This window comes from Diceros bicornis, chromosome 3 (genome assembly GCF_020826845.1).
Source record: "Diceros bicornis minor isolate mBicDic1 chromosome 3, mDicBic1.mat.cur, whole genome shotgun sequence".
In the NCBI taxonomy this organism is placed as follows: domain Eukaryota; kingdom Metazoa; phylum Chordata; class Mammalia; order Perissodactyla; family Rhinocerotidae; genus Diceros; species Diceros bicornis.
This window is the reverse complement of record NC_080742.1, coordinates 10,686,528-10,708,974: the sequence shown is the minus strand read 5'-3', so window position 1 is coordinate 10,708,974 and position 22,447 is coordinate 10,686,528. Positions and strand designations below refer to the sequence as shown.

Sequence of the window (22,447 nt, the reverse complement as noted above, 5' to 3'; positions counted from 1 at the left end):
ACTAAGGAGCTGTTAGCGTAGTGGGAGGTGAATCGGAAGAACAGTCTTGCAGAAGTCAAGGAGAAAGAGAGTTTCAGAGAGAAATGCTAAAGAAAGGGCCAAATGCTAAAGTGAACTCCATAAGAATGAGGCTGGGATGGAGGCAGTTGATCTTGACAATCTGGACATCACTAATGATCTTGGCAAAGGCAGCCTCCTCAGCGAGGTGAAGCAGAAACCAGGTTGTTATGGGCTGAAGAATACAGGGAGATGAGAAAGAGAGGAAACAAGCCTACTTTTTCAAGAAGATTAGATTAAAAAATGGTTATATATCCACTCTTTTGCTGCCTATTAAACTTGGATTCAAATTATAAAGTTAATTTAATTATAAATAGACACAACTAAAATATAAAGACGCTATTTCCATAGGAATTTCTATCGGCTTGGCTATAAATTAGATTTTCTTCTTGGTGATCATAAAAAATACCTGTTCTTTGGAAAACCTGTGTAGATTGAGAGTTGGCAAAGAGCCTGAAATATTTAGAACAGGAAAATAAAACAACTTACCATCAGTTCCAACAATATACACGTCTACCTTGATCCTGACAAATTCTTGAAAAATCTGTTAAAAAGAAAGTAGATCTTCCTTAGAGAACAGTTTCATTTGTCAGAAATGTAAAGAAAACTATCATAAGTTATGCCTTATGAGTGATATATTGCCTTCAGAACGTTTTGCATTTTGAAAAGAGATAATAGTGTAAAGAGACGCTAAAGTTAAAAGCAAGGCTCTGTGACAGAAAGAAATAAATCCAAAGGATAGAACTCTCCTCTTCAGTTATAAGTTAAAAACAATCACTCTTGAGGGAAGGATAATGGGCAAATGTTCTGCCTCAACTCACAAGATGAACTCTGATTTATTTTTAAAAGTTTCTTCTATGAGATGATCTTGACTAGAGCTTTCTAGCTACATAAAAATAAAAGAACCCCATGACCTATAAGTTGTTCATCCTTCTTGTCCACAGTGACTGGATGTATGTAGCACCAACAAACCTTTAGCCATTTTCTTGGTCTCTAGGCTAGGAACAAATACCAGTAGTGATATGAGTAAGGTCATATAAGGTAAGAAAAGCAGCTTGCACTGTGAATCAATTTAGATGATCATTAATATCATTATTATCATCAATAAACACTTTTAGAACCTCTACTAGGCACTGAACTAAGAATTAGGGCTTTAAAGAAACATAAAGCAGAGTCCCTGTGCTTTGTGCTATACTGCTAGGATCAACAAATAAATTTTATGTGTGTGTATATTTTTTTCTCCAAAACTATAACCAACAAACAAACACAAAAACAAAGAAAAGAAAAAGCAAGCAGTCTTGAGAGTTACGTGAGGTTAAGATTTTTTAAAGATAATTTTGAAGGAGGGCCGGCCCTGTGGCTTAGCGGTTGAGTGCGCGCTCCGCTGCTGGCGGCCCAGGTTCGGATCCTGGGCGCGCACTGACGCACCGCTTCTCCGGCCATGCTGAGGCCGCATCCCACATATAGCAACTAGAAGGATGTGCAACTATGACATACAACTATCTACTGGGGCTTTGGGGGAAAAAAATAAATAAAATCTTTTAAAAAAAAAAGATAAGTTTGAAGGAAATGAAATTGATCCTATTTTCCAATTTTGTATCTAGTTCACCCATGCTTAATGGATCTTATCATAGCTCAGCGCTTTGCAAGCAGATTTCTGTGAAAAACCAAGCAAAAGAGGGGAAGGTGTGGAATTTCTTAAATTTTCTTTACATCTGTTTCTGCAATTCTCTTAGAAACTAATTTATTTTAGAAAAAATAAAAAAAAACTTTGGAAAGAAAACAGACTGCAATCCGATTGTTTCAGTCCTGTTTTTAAATCATATGTGACATTTCTTCTTTCGTATATCTACTTTTTTTTTGAAACAGACTGTTAAATAGCCAAGTGCAATTTCATCAGGTTATAATAGATGAAGATAAAAACAAAAGGACCCACTCTTCCACTTTTTCCCAAGACCTTTCCAAATCTTCTCTATTTTAGGACAATTTAGATACAATGCCCATAAAGATTTGAAGGTACCACAGAACTGGAATTTGATCGGAAGGTGAGCATGGTTTTCTACCAACAGGGTCAGCATACATTAGAAATGTAGGTTTGGTTGCCTTCAAAATTATATGCAGTCTCATGGGAAATGAACTTTTAAAGAGTTCACTAAACACGTGCCACCCACACTCTCACTCTCTCCATAGAATATTCTAAGATTATAATTTACTTTTACCCAGGTGTGTGTTATCTAAAGGAGCATCCTTCCACAATTACAGTTTTTTACCTTTAGTCACTGATTGGTTGTTTCCATTAAGTAATTACCTTTTTGAGAACCCTCATTGAAGAAACATCAAGAAATGACACTGCTGAAAAGTCAAGAATAACGCTATGCAGGCTGATTTTAGGGACCTCAATGTTGAGAGGAAGATCAGCATTCCAGTCTATCTGGAAGGGAAGGTCTGTGGTACTGATTGGCTGATCCAGTTCTTCTATTGCACGGTTGTCTAGCTCTTCATCAGAATCTTTAAAGTCATCAACGGTACATATAAATCCTTTCTGCAAGAGAGGATAATAATATGCATGATAACTCTGACCAAGAAAAACATTGTATGTCAAGGATAACCAGTGAGTTTCTGAAGCACAGAGTCAAAGTTGGGTCAAGCAATGGGATTTTAAACTCTTTTCTTTGGAGAATAAAAACTTTCCCAGGAGAATAAAAATTTTAAGGAGACCCTCAAAGATGCCATTTAAAAATATGACATTAATTGACACATGAAATACCTTATTTATCTGGCATTTCGTTTAAAGGAATGGAATCAACACCTTGAACTACATTTTACAAAGCTTTTAGCTATAATACACAGAAACGTGGTCAAGAAACTTACTGGTTTCATTCCAAAGAGAATGATCTGAGTCTCCTGGGACTAAAGAGGTCCTTAGGAAAATTAAGGAGGCCTAGAAGATTTAGCCAAAATGCTATAAGTTTGACCGACAAATTGTCAGACATATATCCAGTCAACACTGGGTTAAAACTTTTTTGGTTCTGGGAATCAATGCACAGGTGAAATTATAGTCCACCTTTTGTTAAATATAAAAAAATATTTTTTCCCTCACACAAAAAGCAACTTACTGGTGTCACTTGTATCAGGCCTTTCTTGTGCATTTTTTGGATTTTCTTTAAAGCTTTGTTGCGCTTGCGTAGAATTCGTAGTGGATTAAAGCCAACCTGAAAAACCCGTCGCTATATTAGAAGTACTGAATATGCTGCTATTTCCATAGCATAATTCTAATCACTTTAAGTAGGATGGGTTGATAATATAATAAATATATTTGTAATAAATAAATAATAAAGATATTCGTAATAAAATTTAAAGGTGGTTCAAACAACATCGCTGACAACACTGTGTCAGACCTATGGTCTGCTCAGCTGTGTGCAGTTATCAACATTCAAAAACCTTCGTACCATCCAGGACTTACCCATAAATCATCCATGAATGAGTCTAAACTCTATTTGAATCTAGTTGTGTTTTGGCCTACATGACTCTTAGGGGATTTATTTATTTTCTAGTTGTTGAATATGGTGGCATTTAATTAGTATTCTGCTTCTATATAATTATTTTTCTATTAAATTTTATATGATTATATTTTATAATATCTATTATTATATGATTTTATTTTATAATTCTAGTATTAGATCTGAGGGTAACCTTCATTTTCCCCCTTTCAAAACAAATGTATTCTTATTGTGGCAATATTTAGCTCCAGAGTAATAAGTAAGGAGGATCAAATTAGGTAATTAAAAATCTTTGACAAAAAAATGTAGTTAGATGGAAAGATACTAGATTAAGGGAAAAGGACAGTATATAAAGCCATATATACAATCTGATCCCATTTTTGTAAAAAAAAATAATAATAATTGGGTAGAAAAATATTTGATGCATACCAAACTAATAATAATAGTTGGGCTTAAGGCAGAAGCTCTCTGCAAGGTACAGAGTAGACCAAAAGGCATGTTCATGAGTAAGTCCTGAGCTTTTGTTTCTTAACCTTAAAGATTGCTTCTTTGTCCTCTTCTCTCCAGTCTACCAGGGATACTCAGTTATTATTTAGTGTTAAATATTCATTTATGTTATATTTATTCATTATCATTTATATTATGAATATTCATTTGCTATCCTGAGTCTCTTTAATGATGCAGTTAAATATTAAATACTCTCTTGTTATGGTTAAGTTCACGTGTTCCACTTTCGCGGCCTGGGGTTCACGGGTTCGGATCCTGGGCGTGGACCTACACACTGCTCATCAAGCCATGCTGTGGCTGCGTCCCATATACAAAGTAGAGGAAGATTTGCACTGATGTTAGCTCAGGGACCATCTTCCTCAAGCAAAACGAGGAAGATTGGCAATAGATGTTAGCTCAGGGCCAATCTTCCTCACCAAAAAAAAACCTCATTCTCCTGTTGTTTCTGAAGGTGATGCCCAATGAAAATCTGTAGGATACTATCTATTAAAAATCAGCAGCCCAAAATCTTGCAGTAAATCTTTTTACTCTACAGAAGAATTTGATAAAAGCTGACTTCATATTGGACCTCATCCCAGGAGTCTTAGTTCCCAATATATTAACGGACCCCTTACAAAGTAGTTTCACCTGCTCTGGGACATGGGACACAAAAACACTCAGAAAATACAGCCTCAACATATGCGAAATCAATACCCCTCTTCACATCCTTGTTACAGAGCAAACATTTCATCCCTTGATATCAGTGGAATTACCAAAAAAATTAATAACCCCAAACCTTACAGCATCGATAAGTTTCTGTCTAAAGAAAAAGGTGTTTGCAAAGTAGATAGGAGATGGACATCTGAAAATTTTTACTCCTTCCGGTTCATACATCTGTAAGGCAGAGAAGTAATATTAGATGGTGCCCATTAGATTCACATTAATATAATTTGACAAGTCAAAGTCAAAAAATGAATCTTCCTTACGTCAGAGTAATCTTTTCTATTCTTATAGATGTTGCTCCTTCCAACATTAGCCAGTGTGCTACATTTTGGACTGGAGAGAAATCAACACAGGTGAATCATTCATTCATATTTGTTAGGCCTGTAAGGCTGATATTGACTTTTTCCTAGTATACCAAAGCAGGCTCACTTTTCAAAATTTATAAGATTGAGGAATCATCACGCCCTCAGAGACCCTGGAGAGCAAACACTTTGTTTTGCTCATCCTCCCGCAGCTCCTAGAACAGTGCCTCCCATCTACCACATTCCAGTTTACAAAGCGCTTCCATATGCCTTTGCTGTTTTGATTCTGATTATCACAGTTATTTGGCGAAATAAGGCAGATATGATTACCCAGTTGTATAGATGAGGACACGGAGAAGTATAATGATTTACTTATGGCCACTCAGTTTGTCTCTATGTTTGATGGGTCCCCAAGAAATTAATGAAAGTATAAACGAATAAAAGAGGGTGGGAACATTTCAATATAAATGTATCTGGTCAGTCAAGGATTAACTTTAACTATGATAACGACTTCTGTTCTAGAACTCTTTAGCTCTCATGAAGCCTTATTTCTCTGTCACATCATGTAATCTAACACAGGAGGAGTGGTCACATGTGGATGACATTATACGGCAGAGATTTAAGAATCAAAAAGATGTTCGGACTGTATGACTTAAGAATCAAGAATTCTAAGTAGCTTCTGTGGAATTTTAGGACGAGAGGGGGCTTTTGAGAAATTCTCTAATCCAGCTCCACATTTTTCAGGTGGGAGTACAATCTAACAGCCTATAAAGAGGAACAACTCCACCAGACATGGAGAATCACATGACCTTCTCCATAACACATCCCCGTGTTTAACGAGTCTAAGGCAAAGACATTAAACCTGCTCAGAGTAGAATCACTTCCAGTTTACAGCTGGGCAAACAGACTCAGATTTTTATGATTTCTTTGAAATGGTGTCAAAGCAGGAAGCAGACCAAGAGCTGGTGGGACCTGGGCTCGTGCTCTTGGGTCGGGCCACTCTCTTGCCCTTCTGGCCTCGGGGTGAGCAACCTGAGGAAGAACAGACTGGCCAATCTTAACAGATGTGCATGCCTACCAACCAACTACTCTCCCTTAAAAGTAGTTTTTCTCTTCCAACATGGGCAGGTGAAAGTCTGCAAAGATGCAGAGCACGAGGAGCACTCACAATTGGGTTCTGAACACAATGGTCAGGAGCTGGAACGCTACGCTGGCTGCCAGGCCTAAGCCGAGTCCCAGGACAATGGCGAAGATGAAGGTCATGACCCAAATTAGCTGTAAAAAGAAGGCAACACATACACTACAATACACTCTGATTGAAGCACAACATCTTAGTTCCAGAGCTATGAGAAAGCATGAACTTCTAGGGCCAACAGCAGAGGTTGGATGTGTACAGGAGAAGGGACCTGCCTTGAGGAGTCATTTCTGTTGCCTCAGGTTCTGAGACGCAGAAACACAAGCAAATACAAAAAAAAACATAAAAGGTGTACCCATTTCTAATCCCATCCCTGAACCAGTTAAGGAAATGATTATTTGTCACAGCTAAAATTCCAAAACCAGCTGCTGTTTGTTAAAATCAACAAATTAATTGGTAGAACCTATACTAACCTCTTACTTTTGGTCTGCTGATTTAATTAATGGCTACTATCTTGACAAGAATTTTAGCATGCCAATAGGGTGTTAAAATCCCCAACAATGTTCTATCAGGAACAAAAATAAACAAAGTGTAGCTTATTACTTCATGCTTGTTAAGTACCATAGGCTGTGTTAACAAGTATTTTTATGCCACAGACTTTGACCCTGATACAATTATGGACTTTGCTTCTCATCACAAGGCATGTTGAGCCTTGCTAGAGTATTTCTGAAAGGAGTGTTCAGAATTTAAGTTCCTCACCGAGTCTCTGGAAACTAATATACGATGTAATAAAGAACAGAAGCAACGCATACTCTAAAATTCAGAGAGTTTCTGTGGCATTCTGGATGACTGCAAGAATTTTTTGAACAGATCTCAGCAAGTTCCCTACTAGTGTTTCATGGAGGATTTCCTGCTTGCAAGTAGCTCATCTTTTTAAGTTAAAATCCCAGAGAATGATCATTAGAGTATGCAGTTTAAAGACAGCAAATAAAACAAACTAAGGTTATTTGAACTGATATATAAAAACAAAATTTCATTTAGTTTACAATATAAATATGCATTTTTTTTTACATCGGCATTAAAATGCCATCCTGCTTTATCTCTCTTTCAAATACCATTGCCTCTACTTACACAATCGTACTTATCCTTTCGCCACAGTCTTCCTATTTCAGCAAACTGCATCAGCATTCCCTTTAAGTTTCCAAGTGCTAAGGCTGCCAGGACAGACTGTAAAAGACATAAACAGCAGATGTACTTGAAGATAATCAAGTAAACCATATAGAAGCAAAGGTGATGGTTTAGATAAGCGAGTCTTTTAAGGGGCCTCAAAGCATATCAAAGGATACACCCTTTTCCTGTGTGCAACGCTATGTAAGACCAGATCTGGGACTCTGACCTGTCCCCATGCATGACTTTGTCCCCACCACAGTGACAGTGACATGTCATAGATGATCTGATAATACTTACTATCCTGTACCTTGGGATAGAGAAAGGCAGATTTTAAGACCTATGACTGAAATAAATTCTTCCCAATTAGAGATAGTCTAATGTGTATTTATTTATTGGAGGTGGGAAGAGGGGGGTTGCTCTTTGTAAAAAAAAAAAAGGCTGGGAGCTTGGGGTCCTGAAATCAGAAGCTGAAGATCACAGAGAGGATAACAAAGATTTGAGGCAGACTCTCTGGGTCAGCATGAACCATGTCTGTCTTGTTCCCTGCAATATCCCAGAACCTACCATGGTAAAAGTATATAGGATGGGCTTAACTAGTCAGTGAATGAGTGGATGAGCTAATGAATCACTATTTCCCGACAGTACTAAGCACCCAGTAACACAGCCTCTTTTAAGAAGATCTGATGTTGATACCCCTGAAGAGCAGATTCACTAAGAGGGGCCTGAGTGGTAAACCCAGCTCTGCCACAGCAACACTTTAGGCTTGTGTTTATTCACACGCCAAAAATGAGATAACTTGTCTTGTAGGAATTATGATAGTTACAGTGAAAAATGCTGAATAGCCAAATATGCTCTCTTCCTTGTTTGAATTTTAACACAATAGTAGGAATATGTCCCCAACCCTCACCCCAATTCAAGCTGTTCCATTCTGAATGGACTATGGAATTTGTATACTGACTACTTTCATACCATAAAAGCACAGTGTACAAAGAAAACCAAACACAGTTTTCATATCCATATGTTAAAGATAATTTAACTGATCTGGGCATTTTTGATTTTCACAAGTAACATTTATAATTTAATATCTAATCAGTTAATTTTACTCACTGTGAGGATAGAGGTCATTGTTTAGAAGACTAAATATGGTCTTAAGTGACTTTCAAAAGGAAATTGCACAGAAATGTACACCAGTTAAAAAATGGTGAAAACTGGGGCCAGCCCCAGGGGCCTAATGGTTAAGTTCGGTGTGCTCTGCTTCTGTGGCCTGGGTTCGGTTCCCGGGCGCAGACCCAGACAACTGGTCTGTCAGTGGCCATGCTGTGAAAGTGGCTCACATACAAAAAGAGGAAGTTTGGCAGCAGAGGTTAGCTCAGTGTGAACCTTCCTTAGCAAAAAAAAAAAAAAAAAAAAATTTAATTAATTTAAAAAAATGGTGAAAACTGCATAAAGTCTGTACTCTAGTTAACAGCACTGTACCAGTGTCAATGTACTGGTTTTGATAACAGACTATTGCTGTATAAGATGTCACCATTGTGGTAGCTGGGCAAGGGGTCCATAGGACTCTGTACAAAAAGCCCCGTCCTTTGGGGAACTCTGGTACAAAACATGTCAAGTGCCACCTGCAGAAGAAACTATCATTTTTCTTTTCATTAGGCATTATTTCTCACCTGGATGGTATTCCATGGAAAAACAATTTTTAAAAATTTACGTTGAAATACATACGCAATAGAACCCTTTAAAAAATAAAGATTACAGAGCACTGAGCAGCCATAGAAAGGAATAAGGGGATAATTTTACCAGGAACCAGGTATCCATACTGCAATTGACGTAAAGGATTAAATACACATGAAATGCTTAGCACTTGGCTGATGCTTAGTCAGCACTCAAGAAGCATTCATTATTAGCTATTATTATGGGTTATTTTGCCCTCATATGGTAAAAGCAAACCAGCTCTTATGGTCAAACAGACATTACATACACAATGGTCTAAGAACTTGTCACAGGGATCCTCTAGCCGGGGCTTTGATTAACATCCGAGTCAATGTCACTGGATGTGGTTTATACATGAGAGAGACAGGATTTTAAACGACAATTGTTTGTTTAGTTTCTTTAGTTGACGTGGGTGAGGGAGAGTCCACATATATATCTGGGAAGAAGCACAATAGGGCAGAATTCTCTTTGTAGGGGGTCATGTGTGCATTTACTTGTATTGAGATATCCATTCTTCTATTTCTTTGGTGGTGACTTCTTGACTTCTTTGGTGCCATTTCTTTGGGAATCAGTAGGTTGGTATGTGGAGAATGCATATTTTTGGCAAACAATACTCTGCTTGAAGACACATTCAGGCAGTGAGGCACTTTGGGATGACCAAACTGAGAGTCCAGAAACCTGGGCCCAAATTCACATTCCAGCTACCAACCAACAAGGAAAAAGGCCTAGATATCAATTAATAAACATTGGCGTGCCGTGTCATATCTCTATGTCCTTTTCAGTCAGAAGTGTAATAGAATGTTTGTAGAATAATAATAATGATATAAAAAACAATAATATGAACAATGATAGCTATCATTTATTGTGTATCATGTGCCATGCCCTAGGCTAAGTGCATCACGTGCCTCATTTCATTTAATTTTCACAGCAACTCCATGAGGTGAGCACTATTTCCCTCCCTATTTTACAAATGGGGAACTTGAGGTTCAGAGAGTAATTTGCCCTAAAGCAAACAGATAATAAGTGGCAGAGCCAGGATTAGAAGTAGGTCTATGGGACTCTTGAGCCAGCGCTCCATGAACTACCTCAAAATCACATTAACATCACAAAAGACAATGTATTTACTATCATCTGGTTTCGTAGAAATCTTGTTTTCCAGGATCCGCTGTTATTTTTTTAAATCTGGGTGCTGCAGCAGTTTACAAAGCATTACCCTAAACCCTCAAAAATTACAGTTCAGGGGAGATGGACAGAGGAGCACGAGGGTGAAGGTGTGAGGGTCTGGTCTGGCTGTTTGCTCCCATCCTGCAATCTGATAGCTCTGATCTTGGAGTCAAACCAACTCTGGGAGCTGCAGGGCGTATTCCCAAGCACAGGCTGTGTGACTGGTAGCACCACTCTCTGAATTAGATAGAGGCCCTGATTACCTCAACCTCTTAGAAAAGCTTCCCTTCAGTCAATCCACATTGAAGCTACAGAGCCAGGGTGCCTTTCTGTCTAAACATTAATTATATTCAGGGCTACGAACATGAGAAGAGTAGTAGATAAGGTAGTTCGGGCATCTGCATTCTTCACATTCATAAAATGCTGCTGGGGAAAAATAAATATTTTTGGTCCATAGAGTCTTGGCTAAGAAGAATACTTGAGAGTTTGTAGCTCCCTCATTTTTCCCTAGTTTGGTTTGCACTTCTAGAGTTTAAGAACCAGAGCCCTTGATTCATCACCTGAAGGAGAGAGAGAGAGTATCCAAAGAGAGAGGAGTGTTACCTTTTGTAGTGGCTCCAGCAGAAATCCAATGGCTACAATCACAATCAGTATAATGACAGCAGAGAGAAGCCCAGCAACCTGTGAAGATGAAAATATTCTCATCACAAAGTCAACTTTCCCCCTGGCCCGGTTTGCCCGGTTACTAATGCCAGGATGGCCTTTGCAGCAAAGATCCTGAAATACCTGCGTTTTGCCTCCAGTACTCTCCTGAACCGCAGATCTGGAGAGGGCGGTACTGGAGGCAAATCCTCTGAATGATCCACTGAATATGTTAGCCAATCCCAAGGCTATTAACTCCTGGCAAGAGAACAAGGAGCAGTCTTTTTTAGAAGTGGCACCACTGATATTATGTACACAAAATATGACTTTAAGTTGCCTATTAGACCCAGCGTAGGTTGTAAACTTACCTGATTGCCACTAATCAGATAATCATGTTTGACGGAATAGACACTGGCAACTGAAAAGGCCACCGCAAAGCCAACAATGGCAATGCCAAAGCTGTCTCCGATGGTTTCTTGGAAAATCCACGGGTCAGGTGTGATAGGGGGCTGAAACCTGAAATTGAAATTAAGCAAGTCTCAATATCACCAACCAGCTCATAAACCTTCAATGGCATCCATTTGCTCTCAGGAAAAGTCCAAATTCCTTAGCAAGGCCCCAATCTACCCCCTCTCCTGGTCTCCTGCTTAATCACTACCATTTCCCAGAATTTATGTTCCAGCTACACCAAGCTTTTTTTTTTGTTTGTTTCTCAAAGATGTCACCTGTTCTCTCACCTTGGAAGCTTCTAATTTGCTCTTCCCTCTGCCTGAACCACTCATTTCCCTCATCCTCATCCTTCCTTCCAGAGAGTCTCCCCTCACCACCAAGATCAGGGTTAGGTGAGATTCTCCACGTTTCCCCAGCTCTTGATACTTCCCTTCCCCCTAGTACCCCCGCAACTCTCCTCCCAGACACAGAGCAGAGACTATGACTGGTTCACTATTCTGTGACTAGGACCAAACACTCTTCAGGTGGTCAATAATTGTTGGGCAAATCAATGAATGAATGTAATCTAGGCCGAGTTGTGCCTCACTTTGGAGTATAATTAGCAAGAATTTCGCTACTTCTGAGTACTTTGGAATCTGTTATCCTATTGTTGAAAAGCAACGCTGCCTGAATTTGATACAAGATTGTACATACAGCTCAATGATAGTGGTACATCTGATAGGGTTTTGCTAGCATAACCACATTATAATGTACACTTATATCCACATAAGCTTCATGCAACATGTCTTAGATCCCACTTGTATTGTTACATTGGGTTGCAAAGCATCACCCACAATGCCTCCAATACTTATCCATGGATGAAGGCTCTTTGAGCAAACACAATTCTGAGCCAAGGAAAGCAAGAAAGTCTTCCCTCCATTGATAACAATAACCTTTCATGGAAAACCCTTAGCAAACAGAGGGGCCTTGGACTCTGCCCTGTGCTCCACAGAACTGCTAGAGTCACCTGTGGCCCTGATGGAGAGTGGGTTTGCATTTAAAGCGATACAGTGTCAGGCAAACTTTCAACCCACAGAGGATCCTTCTGTGCTTATACCTCATGAACTTAGAGCAGTTAAGTGATATTTACTAATTGTATTATAAAAGGTACAAATATCTCAAACTCAACATCAATTTACTAAAATGCTCAGCTCCTGTAAACATCTATTTCTGACTTAAAATTTATTGAAGTGGGTTAATTGGATCCATTCAACTCTTAACTACTGTTCATGTTTTGTGAATATCTGTGTTAATAAATTTTCAGCTATAATTTTGAAGAAATACTATTATCTCATATTCTGCAGCTACCATGAATCAGAAAGTTAGCTTGGAATATTGTTTTTTTAAAAAAATAAATCCAAAATTGATGATACAATTAAAATTTGCATTTTATACCAAAATAACCAGAAGCTGGCTATTTATTCTTTTGTTCTAGACTCTAAACACTGTGGATGACGCAATGGAGGTTTATGGTCTAAAAACTCAGATTCATTTCCTGGCTCTGCTACTTACCCTCTCTGAGCCAGTTTCTCACTTGTTAAGTGAGGATAATAACACTTGTTCTCTTTTCTTCCTAGTTTTTGTGGGAGGGTCCAATAAAATAATGAATGTGAATACTAGTTACACATTGCAAAGTACAAAGTGCCTGTTAGCTATTTTTATAGGATCTCTCTGGAATCTGAATATATCCTTTGTGTTTCCTTGACTGTTTCAATGATCACTTTCCTTCAGCCAAGTTATTTGCATTCAGTGTATGACTTCACTAAATCACTTCTAAGGTGTCATACTCATTAACAGCAGATTAACAAGAATTAATAATCATTATTTTCCAGTTACATTCTATTTGCAATTATCAGAAATTTAAAGTGCCCACTCCATCATCACCCAGAAAAAACTGGAGGGTAAAAGGCATGTAAAGTGCCTAGTCTCTAATTAAGTTGCTAAATTATTAACAGTAGTAATGCTGTAGTAATGGCCAACTGTAGGCCAGGCACGTAAGCACGTTACACGTATTAACTCAATCCTTACCAGAATCCCATGTGATAGCTACTGTTCTTAGCCCCATTTTTACAGCCAAGGACATCGAGGCACAGAGTTTAGTTATTTGCCCAGCTCAAGAAGTGAGTCAGAAGTAAATCCCAGACACTCTGCTTCTAGAACACATGAGCTTACCTACTAGGCTACACTGTTTCTCTGTAGAGTGTAATGATTAATAAATGTCAGTTAACTCCTTCCCCCAGCTCACACACACTGTGGAGAGGGGTCCGTGGACATTTAAAATATGTTTACTGGGCTGGCCCCGTGGCTTAGTGGTTAAGTGCGTGTGCTCCGCTACTGGTGGCCCGGGTTCGGATCCCGGGCGCGCACCGACGCACCGCTTCTCCGGCCATGCTGAGGCCGCGTCCCACGTACTGCAACTAGAAAGATGTGCAGCTATGACATACAACTATCTACTGGGGCTTTGGGGGAAAAAATAAATAAATAAAATTAAAAAATATATATATATATTTACTAAGTAAAGTCTCTAAGATGGTGACTCAGTGATCTTAAGTTTATCTTTTATCTCCAAAACCCTTTCTGACAAGATCTGCTTTAATTTTGTTTGCATCTATCTCTATCTATCTATCTATCTATCTATCATCTATCTATCTGGTTTATGTCTCCCAAGACGTTTAAATAAAAGATAATCGCTTGAAAGTTACAGAGTGGAGAGATACTCTAGAAATAATCTTTCAGCTTTAGCCTAATCCCCACTTAAAAACCTTTTCAACTAAGAGTGATGTTTGAGATTCAGTAAGTGTAGCAAATGAATATCTAGCAATAAAAATATTTTTTTTGCTTTAAAAATATATATACATTTGCTTTCAAAAGAATTTGGCTATTTTTAAGTTAACAATGCATATAAATGCTAATTCCTGGAATTCTCAAACACTCCTTGAGCATGGGGAGGGAGGGAGGTCTTTTTTTTTTCAACAGGCACACAACCTTTTCTTGATAAGCAAGTTGGAAGAAATCGATACTATGGTCAGCAGGCAGAGAGAGGAAAGAGAGCACAAAACTGATCTCCCTTCTCAATCCAATAAATGCAATGGAATACATTTTCAAATTCTTCATATGAACTGGACCTGCCATCCTTTCACAGCGGTAGGAGTTGCTCTGGCCTTGTTTTGAATTTGATCACGAGAAGGGACAGAGTGTGCCTGTCTGGGTTGCTCAGGTAGTGTGCCACAGGTATTCCTTCAGCGTCTCTTTTGAACTGTCAGAACTTGGCTCCAGTAACCACAAACAAGACTCTACATATTGTTTATAGTAATTTATGGACAAGGAAATCTGGTTTCATTTGGTACTCTTTTATGAGGAGAAGCAGGTTTCATTTGCCTATTTTTCCATTTTCACGATTTCACTTTTACTTGCGTCTCTTGAGTCCCTGCTCCTCTGGTTTGTGAGTTCTTCCACAAAGAGAAACTTTCTGATATTAAGAACTGCAGACCCTTATGTCTTGGTGGCTCCTTCCTAGAAAGAGAGTAGCGAGATTTCCTCAGGGATGCTAGATGCAGGGAGAGTTCTGACCTGGATGAATGCCTTTCAGCTTGTGGTCTCCCGTAACTACCACTTACTCTCTAATTAGAGCTTGGAGATGCCATCAGAAAAGACACACTTACCCACTTTTCATCTCCCCAATCACAGCCACATTAAACCTGTTTTTGAAGTCAAAGCCATAGGATACACCTGCCGCGATCACAGTCTGCAAAGTTGCAAATTGCCCAAGTTAGAAATGTGAGATAGATATAACTAAGAGTCTTACTTTAAAAAAAAATACCAGTGCCAAAAACCACCCCTCGACCTAGTAGATTAAAAAAACAACAACAAAAGTCCTGAGGCATTTCTAATGTGCCACAGTTGAGAACCACAACTCTAATTCTATTGACTTCTCAGAGGTCTTGCTCTCCGCACCATCCTTGTCTTACATGGAAAAAATCAACCCCAAATCAGAAAAGGAAGTTATTAAATTCTGAATGAGGAGAAAACCATACTAAATATTATACCCAGGAACTGCAGAGATGACATCTGCCCCACTAAAGCCTCCTGATCTACAGATGGTGAAGGGCTTTTGACATAAAAACATGAGATGACTGAATTATGAAAGGAAGTCTTAATCAGTTACCATGATGAATTCAATTGGGATGGGCACTGGAAGTTTGGCTTTGTAGCGTTGATTTATTTCTTTAAACACAGATACAACGACGAGGATAATCAAGGATGTCACAAGGTCTGCAATATTAGTCTTCCCTATTTGTGTGAATACGGATTCTAGTACCTAAAATTATAAAAACAAAAAACACCCAAGTGCTATATTAATGTATGATTTAGATATCACACTTAATTATTTCCAAATAGATAAAAATAAATGTTGAAGCAAAAGGACTGACATAGATTGATAATGATTCTCTGTTCTGCTCATGTTAACCGTGAATGAATAACTGTAGAAACTAGCATGGAGATATGAGAAGGGTAAGTTCAGCATAGGGATGGTTTAGGGATGCTTCTGGCATTTTTGCTGGGAATCTCTTTGGCTAGTGTCAAATTATCTTGGATACTTTTCACGTTTTTGCAACCAGTCTCTTCTGTTCTTAGGTCTCTTTGGCCATCGTTTTTTATTTCACAATCATCACTATTGCTCTGTGCAGGGAATAACTTTTGATACCTGATAGTTTTTCTTAGCATGTGTCCCCTTAATTCTTGGCCTTTTTAGGTTAAGATCCTTCACATTTCTTAGTTTACTCTCTGTGTCACTTTTGGAAATTAGTTTCCTGGCTAACCATGCACTGTGCATAATCTTAATCCTCAAAGCCAGTTGGATCCCATATCCATGGGATCCAGACAGCTCAAGCAGGCCCAAACTAGATCCCAAATTGCTCCTAGAACACTTCACTTCTGGAATAGCTCTGGATAGGAGTGAGAGAGTGTTGATTCCAATTTGGAGCAAGTTCTGCCTCAGGCTCCCAAAGATGTCTTGATAGAAGCACTAATAATCCCAAAGTTAGTAAAAGGAAGAAAATAACAAAAATCGGAGTGGAAATAAATGAAATAGAAACTAAAAAGACAATAGAAAAGATCAATGAAACTAAGAGCTGGTTTTCTTTGAAAAGATAAACAAAATAGACCTTTAGTTGGACTCACCAAGATAAAAAGAGAGAGGACTCAAATAAATAAAATCAGAAGTGCTAAGAACACTGTCTGTTCTAGAGTATATCCCTTGGAGGAGGGAAAAACCAGTGTCTTATTTACATATTGGCCAATTTCCTTTTGCTTTATAAACAGGGATGCATAAAAGAGTCAGAAGAACTTCAATTCTAAAAGAACAGCATCTGCTTCTTAGAAGTAGGGAAGCATTATCACTCAATGAGCACTTTTCTTTCAAAATAGGATTTTGAGAAAATTTTAAAAACTTGGGACAAAATATTAAAGCTTCTAATAATGTACTTAGATTTTTTTTCTTTTTAGCAATACTTAAGAGTTGAATCTAAAAGTGGTACTTAGTTTCTGCAGTGTACATTAGCTATATGGTAGATGTGGTTGATTTTCAGTGTTGTTCTCTCTGCCACTAACTTTTTCTTAATGTGAATATTTCTCTCAGAAACATGATAGTGAATTTCACATATTCCAATATTTTTTAAGCACAAGGAATACTTACTTTGAAAATTGAAAATGGATCTGTGTGTGCTGGGACGGTCAGCTGAAGAATAAATTTGAGTTGGGAAACCACAACATGAATGGCAGCAGCTGTGGTGAAGCCACTGATTAGGGACTCAGATAGATATATCACCACAAATCCAATTCGCAGAACCCCCAGGAGCAACTGGAAAGAGAAGGGCACAGGCCTTTGTTAGTTTATGTAGAATAGGAGTACACCTCAGCAACCTAAGTGACCAGCTGTTAAAACGATTCAAAATGTGAAGGTTCAGCCTGTATGTGTATGTCTTGAAGAAGCAGATGTCCCTGCTTCTTGGAACACTTCCTGTTCAGGATTCCTCCCTCTCCTTCCACCCCCCAAGGTGAAATATTACGTGGTGTTCAAATAGCACGTAAGTGTAGTATACCCCCAAGAAGTTACAGGCTCCCCACCCCTTTTTCTAAGGTGCTGTGTCTTTAGAAGACTCATCCATAAGCCTTTCATAGCAGAATCTCATCTAGCATCAGCTCTCATAAATTTTCCCATGTGGTTTTAAGTTATACTTTCCAGGTGCTATAGCATGCATGGATGAGCAAGCATTCACATTCCCTCTAAGAAGTTGCTTGGCTTTTGTAAGAAATACATAACTGCGTATTGGACATCAGCAGTGCTTGGTTTTAGCTGGGGGCAAAAGTGGTTAATTCCCCCAAAGCATCAATATTTTGCAATAAAGTGAATGGATGCATGCTCCTTCTCCTGGATGCCTGGGCTGCCTTTCCACTCACGCCTCGGGTTGCAGCTGGAGCAGTAGACATGTAAAGGAACTAGGTTGAGAAACGTATTCTAAAGAACTGACTGTGCCGTTTGTCAACAGGACACACCACTAATGTCCTTGTATAAATTCACTTTTTCTTTCTTTAAGGAATGGTCCTAACCAATAATATCACTAACCATAAACTTAGATAACATCTTGAGGAGTGTGTGACATTTTCACTATTCAGCAATGGTGTCAGAGGTGTAGCTTAGGTGTGAGGCTTTAGGCTCCTCGACAATCCTCCTCGGTTTTCCCCAGATGTTTGATACGGACAGTTCGACAGTTCAAAGTGCAATGCCCAAATCCCTTCCAACTAGATTACAGTCCCTGAGGAATTAGAAAGAAAAACGTTCCAAAGCTGCCAGTGTCACTGTTACTTGTATATAGTTACGCTGAGTGACTATATCATTTCCATGTATTTTACTGAATTAAGCATTTCACTCCTCACCACATATGCCTCCCTGTTCCCATTTTTCCTTCTCTCTAGACCCACATTCACTTGTCTTTGCAATGTGGATCTATCCCTCTACTTCTGGCTGTGGTGAGTGACCTTTCTTAAATTATTTCCTATGGGCCACAGAAGGAGGGATACAAACCAAAGGGAAGAGTAGGGAGGGTTGGCAGGAAGGAGAAGAAACAGAAAGATGTGTACCAGTCAGGACAAGCAGATTGGGGAGGGTAGATTACATGAGAAAGTGCTCACCTGGATGATTCCAGAAAGGATTGTGACCGTTGCAGCCACCATCACACTCTGTTCATCTGTGGACAATGAATCATTACTCGTTGAGCTATTAGAGGCTGTCAGAGCAGCTGTATTGGCTGTTGAAGTTATTCTCACAACTACTGCTCCCACCATCGTACTCAGAACTGGAAATGGACCTAATTAACAGAAGATGAATTGTAGTCAATATATGGCTCCCTAACCACAACTGTCTTTCAACCACACTGTAGCATATAGAAAGACTGGCATCTGTAGCTGTGGCCTCCTTTCCCAAGCCCCAGTCCTAATTCTTACAAGAAACTATGACTCCTTTCCTGGATTATGCACAATTTGGAATTGATACAATGTGTGGCTAATAGAATTAATAAAGAAAAAGCACTGTGAGCATTAATTAGCCCAATAATTCACTTACCCACAGATATGTGTCTAGAAGTGCCCAAGAAAAAGTAGATTATGATTGGGAAAAAGGCTGCATACAACCCGTAGCGTGGGGGGATGTTGACCAGCAGAGCAAATGCTAAACCTGTAAATACACAAGAATCAAGCTCTTTATTTCGTGCAAGGGGAATCATAGGAATTCTCATTAGGTTCTTCAAGTAATTAAGATAGCCCCTTAAAAAAATTACTTCAAATGTATCAAAGATGTAAATATAAGACATAAAACTACAAAACTCTTAGAAGAAAACATACATGTAAATCTTCATGAGCTTGGATTAGGGAACGGTTTCTTAGAAATGACACCTGCAGCATAAGCAACCAAATTAAAAACAGGTAAATTGGGCTCTATCGAAATTAAAAAATGTGTACTTCAAAGGATACCATCAAAAAAGTGAAATGAATTCTCCCACAGAATGGGAGAAATTATTTGCAAATCATATCCTGGATGAGGGTCTAGTATCCAGAATACATAAAAAACCCTTGCAACTCAACAATAAAAAGACAACCTAATTTTAAAACGTGCAGAAGATTTAAATAGATAGTGCTCCAAAGATATGCAAATGGCCAGTAAGCACACTAAAAGATGCTCAACATCCTTAGTCACTAGGGAAATACAAATCAAAACCACAATGAGATACTATTTCACACTCACTAGGATAGCTAAAATAAAAAAGGCAGACAAGAACATGTCTTCACAAGGATGTGGAGAAATTTGAACCTTCATGCATTGGTAGTGCGTTACCATATGACACAGCAATTACACTCCTAGGTATGTACCCAAGATAATTGAAACATATGTTTGCACAAAGACTTGTATACAGTGTTCATAATAGTATTATTCATAATACCCACAAAGTGGAAACCACCCAAATGTCCATCAACTGATGAACAAATGTGATATATCCATACAATAGAATATTATTCATCCATAAAAAGGAATGAGGTACCCATGCATGCTACAGAATGGATGAACTTTGAAAACATTATGCTAAGTGAAAGAAACCATGCACAAAAGGCCACATATTCTGTGATTCTATTTATATGAGGTGCTCAGAATAAGCAAATCCGTAGGTTCAGAAAGTTGTTGCCAGGGGGATGGATGGAAGGGAGAATGGGAAGTAAGTGCTGATGGGCAGGAAATTTTTGTGGTGGTGGTGGTGGTGAAAATGTTCTGGAATTAGATAGTGGTGATGGTTGCACAATCTTGTGAACATACCAAAAAACTCTGAATTGTACACATTAAAAGGACGAATTTTATGATATATGAATTATGTCTCACAAATAAAAGTTACCTTGCAGTACAGCTACCAGCCCCGTGCTGACTCCAGAGACAATGTCACTGAGTAGCCATTCCTTTATCCGATATGCTGGCAACCAAGATGCTATGGGGAACAAAGAAAGGGCAATCTTCTTGGCCTTTTGAGTGGAACAGCTAAAAACATTGAAAGCCACAGGTCAGTTAATTAATATAAAATTTAAATTTAGTACCTAATTGTAGGTGACAAATTAGTATAGATGATAATCTATAAAAGAATAAACTAGTGCTTTCACTAAGTTTCCTACCAACATTCACCTCCATACCCATATCAACTGGCTCCTGGCCACCACCAAAGGATTTTTTTAAAAGAAAAATGCTGCTTTTCTTTAGCTGTAATAGGGCTTATTTGTCATCCTCAACTTGAATCGTACAGCATTTCAATTGCGAATTTTCCTCTGTCCTCATCTATTAGCCCTCTGTAATGGAAAGATTGTGTTGAGAGCTGAGGCAGTGTTCATTGTAGAGACTACCTTTCCAGCTCTGGCAGGGAGTAGGATTTGTGGAAACCAAAGATAAAGAGACTCTGAAGACTATGGGCTAGAGCCAGAAAGGAGAGCTTGAAAGCTTGAAAATTTAGGAGCAAGTGCTTCATTTATTCTTAATGGCAGTATCTTAAAAAATATCTTACCTACAACACAGTTTGAGACGATCCAGAAATGTCTTATGATGTCTTTTTATCTTCTTATGTTCTTCCCCAAAAGCATTTGCAGAATATACTGGCCTGGCCACGACATACTGATTCCCAATGGGTTCGATCATTTTGCTTTCTCTGACAGCTGTGGTAAGTGGAAGACCTTTGGAACTATGTGGCAAACCCTTCTTCTTGTCTTTAGCAGGTTAAAATACCTGAAACCAAACAGAGCTAGCTTCTTAAATAACTCGGAGATAATGTGATGCAATTTACAGATGAGTGAGCTCCGAACTGAATGTTACCACCTTTTGAGATCAAAAGAGGCAGGATTAAGGGACCTAGATTGTGTTTTGCGACAGCGATATCACTTTTTATTTCAATGAGCTGGACACAGCTCCTTTGGGTAAGTAAACAAGGGCTTTTATTTATTTCTAAAAGATCGCCAAAGAGCAATAGAAATGGACTCAGTTTACTAATCGGTGAGAGCATTTTTTACTTGTAAAGTGAGATCTCATCAAGAAAAGGAATTTACTTTAAAATTTTTTCTAGAAACTTTTCCAAAGTTAAGGCATTGAAGTACTGGGACAGATCAGATTTAAAGTCTATTCATTGCCCCTAACTCCAGTCAAGGCTGTTCCATTTTACCCATCAGAAGTTTTGTGATACCTTATAAAATGCTTTTAATTTGTGAAATTCAAAGATATTGCCCATTTAAGTTATTTTCCTCTTGTTTCTGGGAGTTAAATAGAGTTTTACAATTTATAATTGAGGAAACTATGGCTCAAAATAAGTACTACTTGGTTACTTAGTTCACTAGTGATGAGTTTTTTTTAAGGAAAGATCTCGGGTAATTTACTTAACCTCTCTGAGCCTCATCCATATAATTGCGATGATAGCACTCAAGTTTCAAGGTGATTGTGAAGATTAAATGAGAATGTTTTCAAAGCACCTAGGATTGTGCGTAGCACACTATAGGAGTTGACTCAATGGTAGTTATTATTCTAACTATTTGCATTTTCTGCACAAGATGTTTACATTTTTTGTTCTTATGTCAATCCTGTGTCTATGATACTTAAAGGATAAATTTTGCAAAACCTTATTGTGCACGTTACCTATTTAAGCCCTCACAATTCTTTGAGGAACTTTATTATTATTATAATTGTCCTCTTCTTAACAAATGAGAAAATGATAGCACCCTCCTGGCCACAAAAATCTAAGTACTTTTTCTCAGGTCACACAGCTAGCAGAGTGTCAAAAATGCGACTTCTGTTTTCAGACTTCTTTGCTATTTCTTCTACAACATGCAGCTTCTCTATTGTCCAATGTGAACAGAATTAAAGAGCATTCCAACTCACTGTTAGCATTTTCTCCTCTAATCTTGGTTCTGTATTATTATGCATAATACCCAGAGTTTTGGTCTCTGACCTCAATCACAGTTATTAATTGAATCATCTCGAGCTAGATTGTACCTTG

The 22,447-nt window shown here is 38.4% G+C and overlaps 1 protein-coding gene across 1 annotated transcript in view; it reads right to left on the bottom strand.

Annotated features, from left to right (window-relative positions):
• Window positions 1-21,206, bottom strand: part of SLC26A3 (solute carrier family 26 member 3) — a 28,365-nt gene extending 7,159 nt beyond the window's left edge. The window contains exons 1-17 of the mRNA XM_058523194.1: window positions 20,972-21,206; window positions 20,318-20,457; window positions 19,000-19,110; window positions 18,570-18,745; window positions 17,074-17,238; window positions 15,544-15,696; window positions 15,041-15,123; window positions 11,258-11,405; window positions 11,034-11,147; window positions 10,851-10,928; window positions 7,335-7,430; window positions 6,237-6,343; window positions 5,030-5,099; window positions 4,845-4,937; window positions 3,174-3,269; window positions 2,366-2,599; window positions 547-601 (exon numbers count right to left, since the gene is read on the bottom strand). Coding sequence (XP_058379177.1) covers window positions 547-601; window positions 2,366-2,599; window positions 3,174-3,269; window positions 4,845-4,937; window positions 5,030-5,099; window positions 6,237-6,343; window positions 7,335-7,430; window positions 10,851-10,928; window positions 11,034-11,147; window positions 11,258-11,405; window positions 15,041-15,123; window positions 15,544-15,696; window positions 17,074-17,238; window positions 18,570-18,745; window positions 19,000-19,110; window positions 20,318-20,457; window positions 20,972-21,102 — 2,050 coding nt within the window. The 5' untranslated portion in view covers window positions 21,103-21,206. The remainder of the gene's footprint in view (window positions 1-546; window positions 602-2,365; window positions 2,600-3,173; window positions 3,270-4,844; window positions 4,938-5,029; window positions 5,100-6,236; window positions 6,344-7,334; window positions 7,431-10,850; window positions 10,929-11,033; window positions 11,148-11,257; window positions 11,406-15,040; window positions 15,124-15,543; window positions 15,697-17,073; window positions 17,239-18,569; window positions 18,746-18,999; window positions 19,111-20,317; window positions 20,458-20,971) is intronic.
• Between the last annotated feature and the right edge of the window lie 1,241 nt (window positions 21,207-22,447).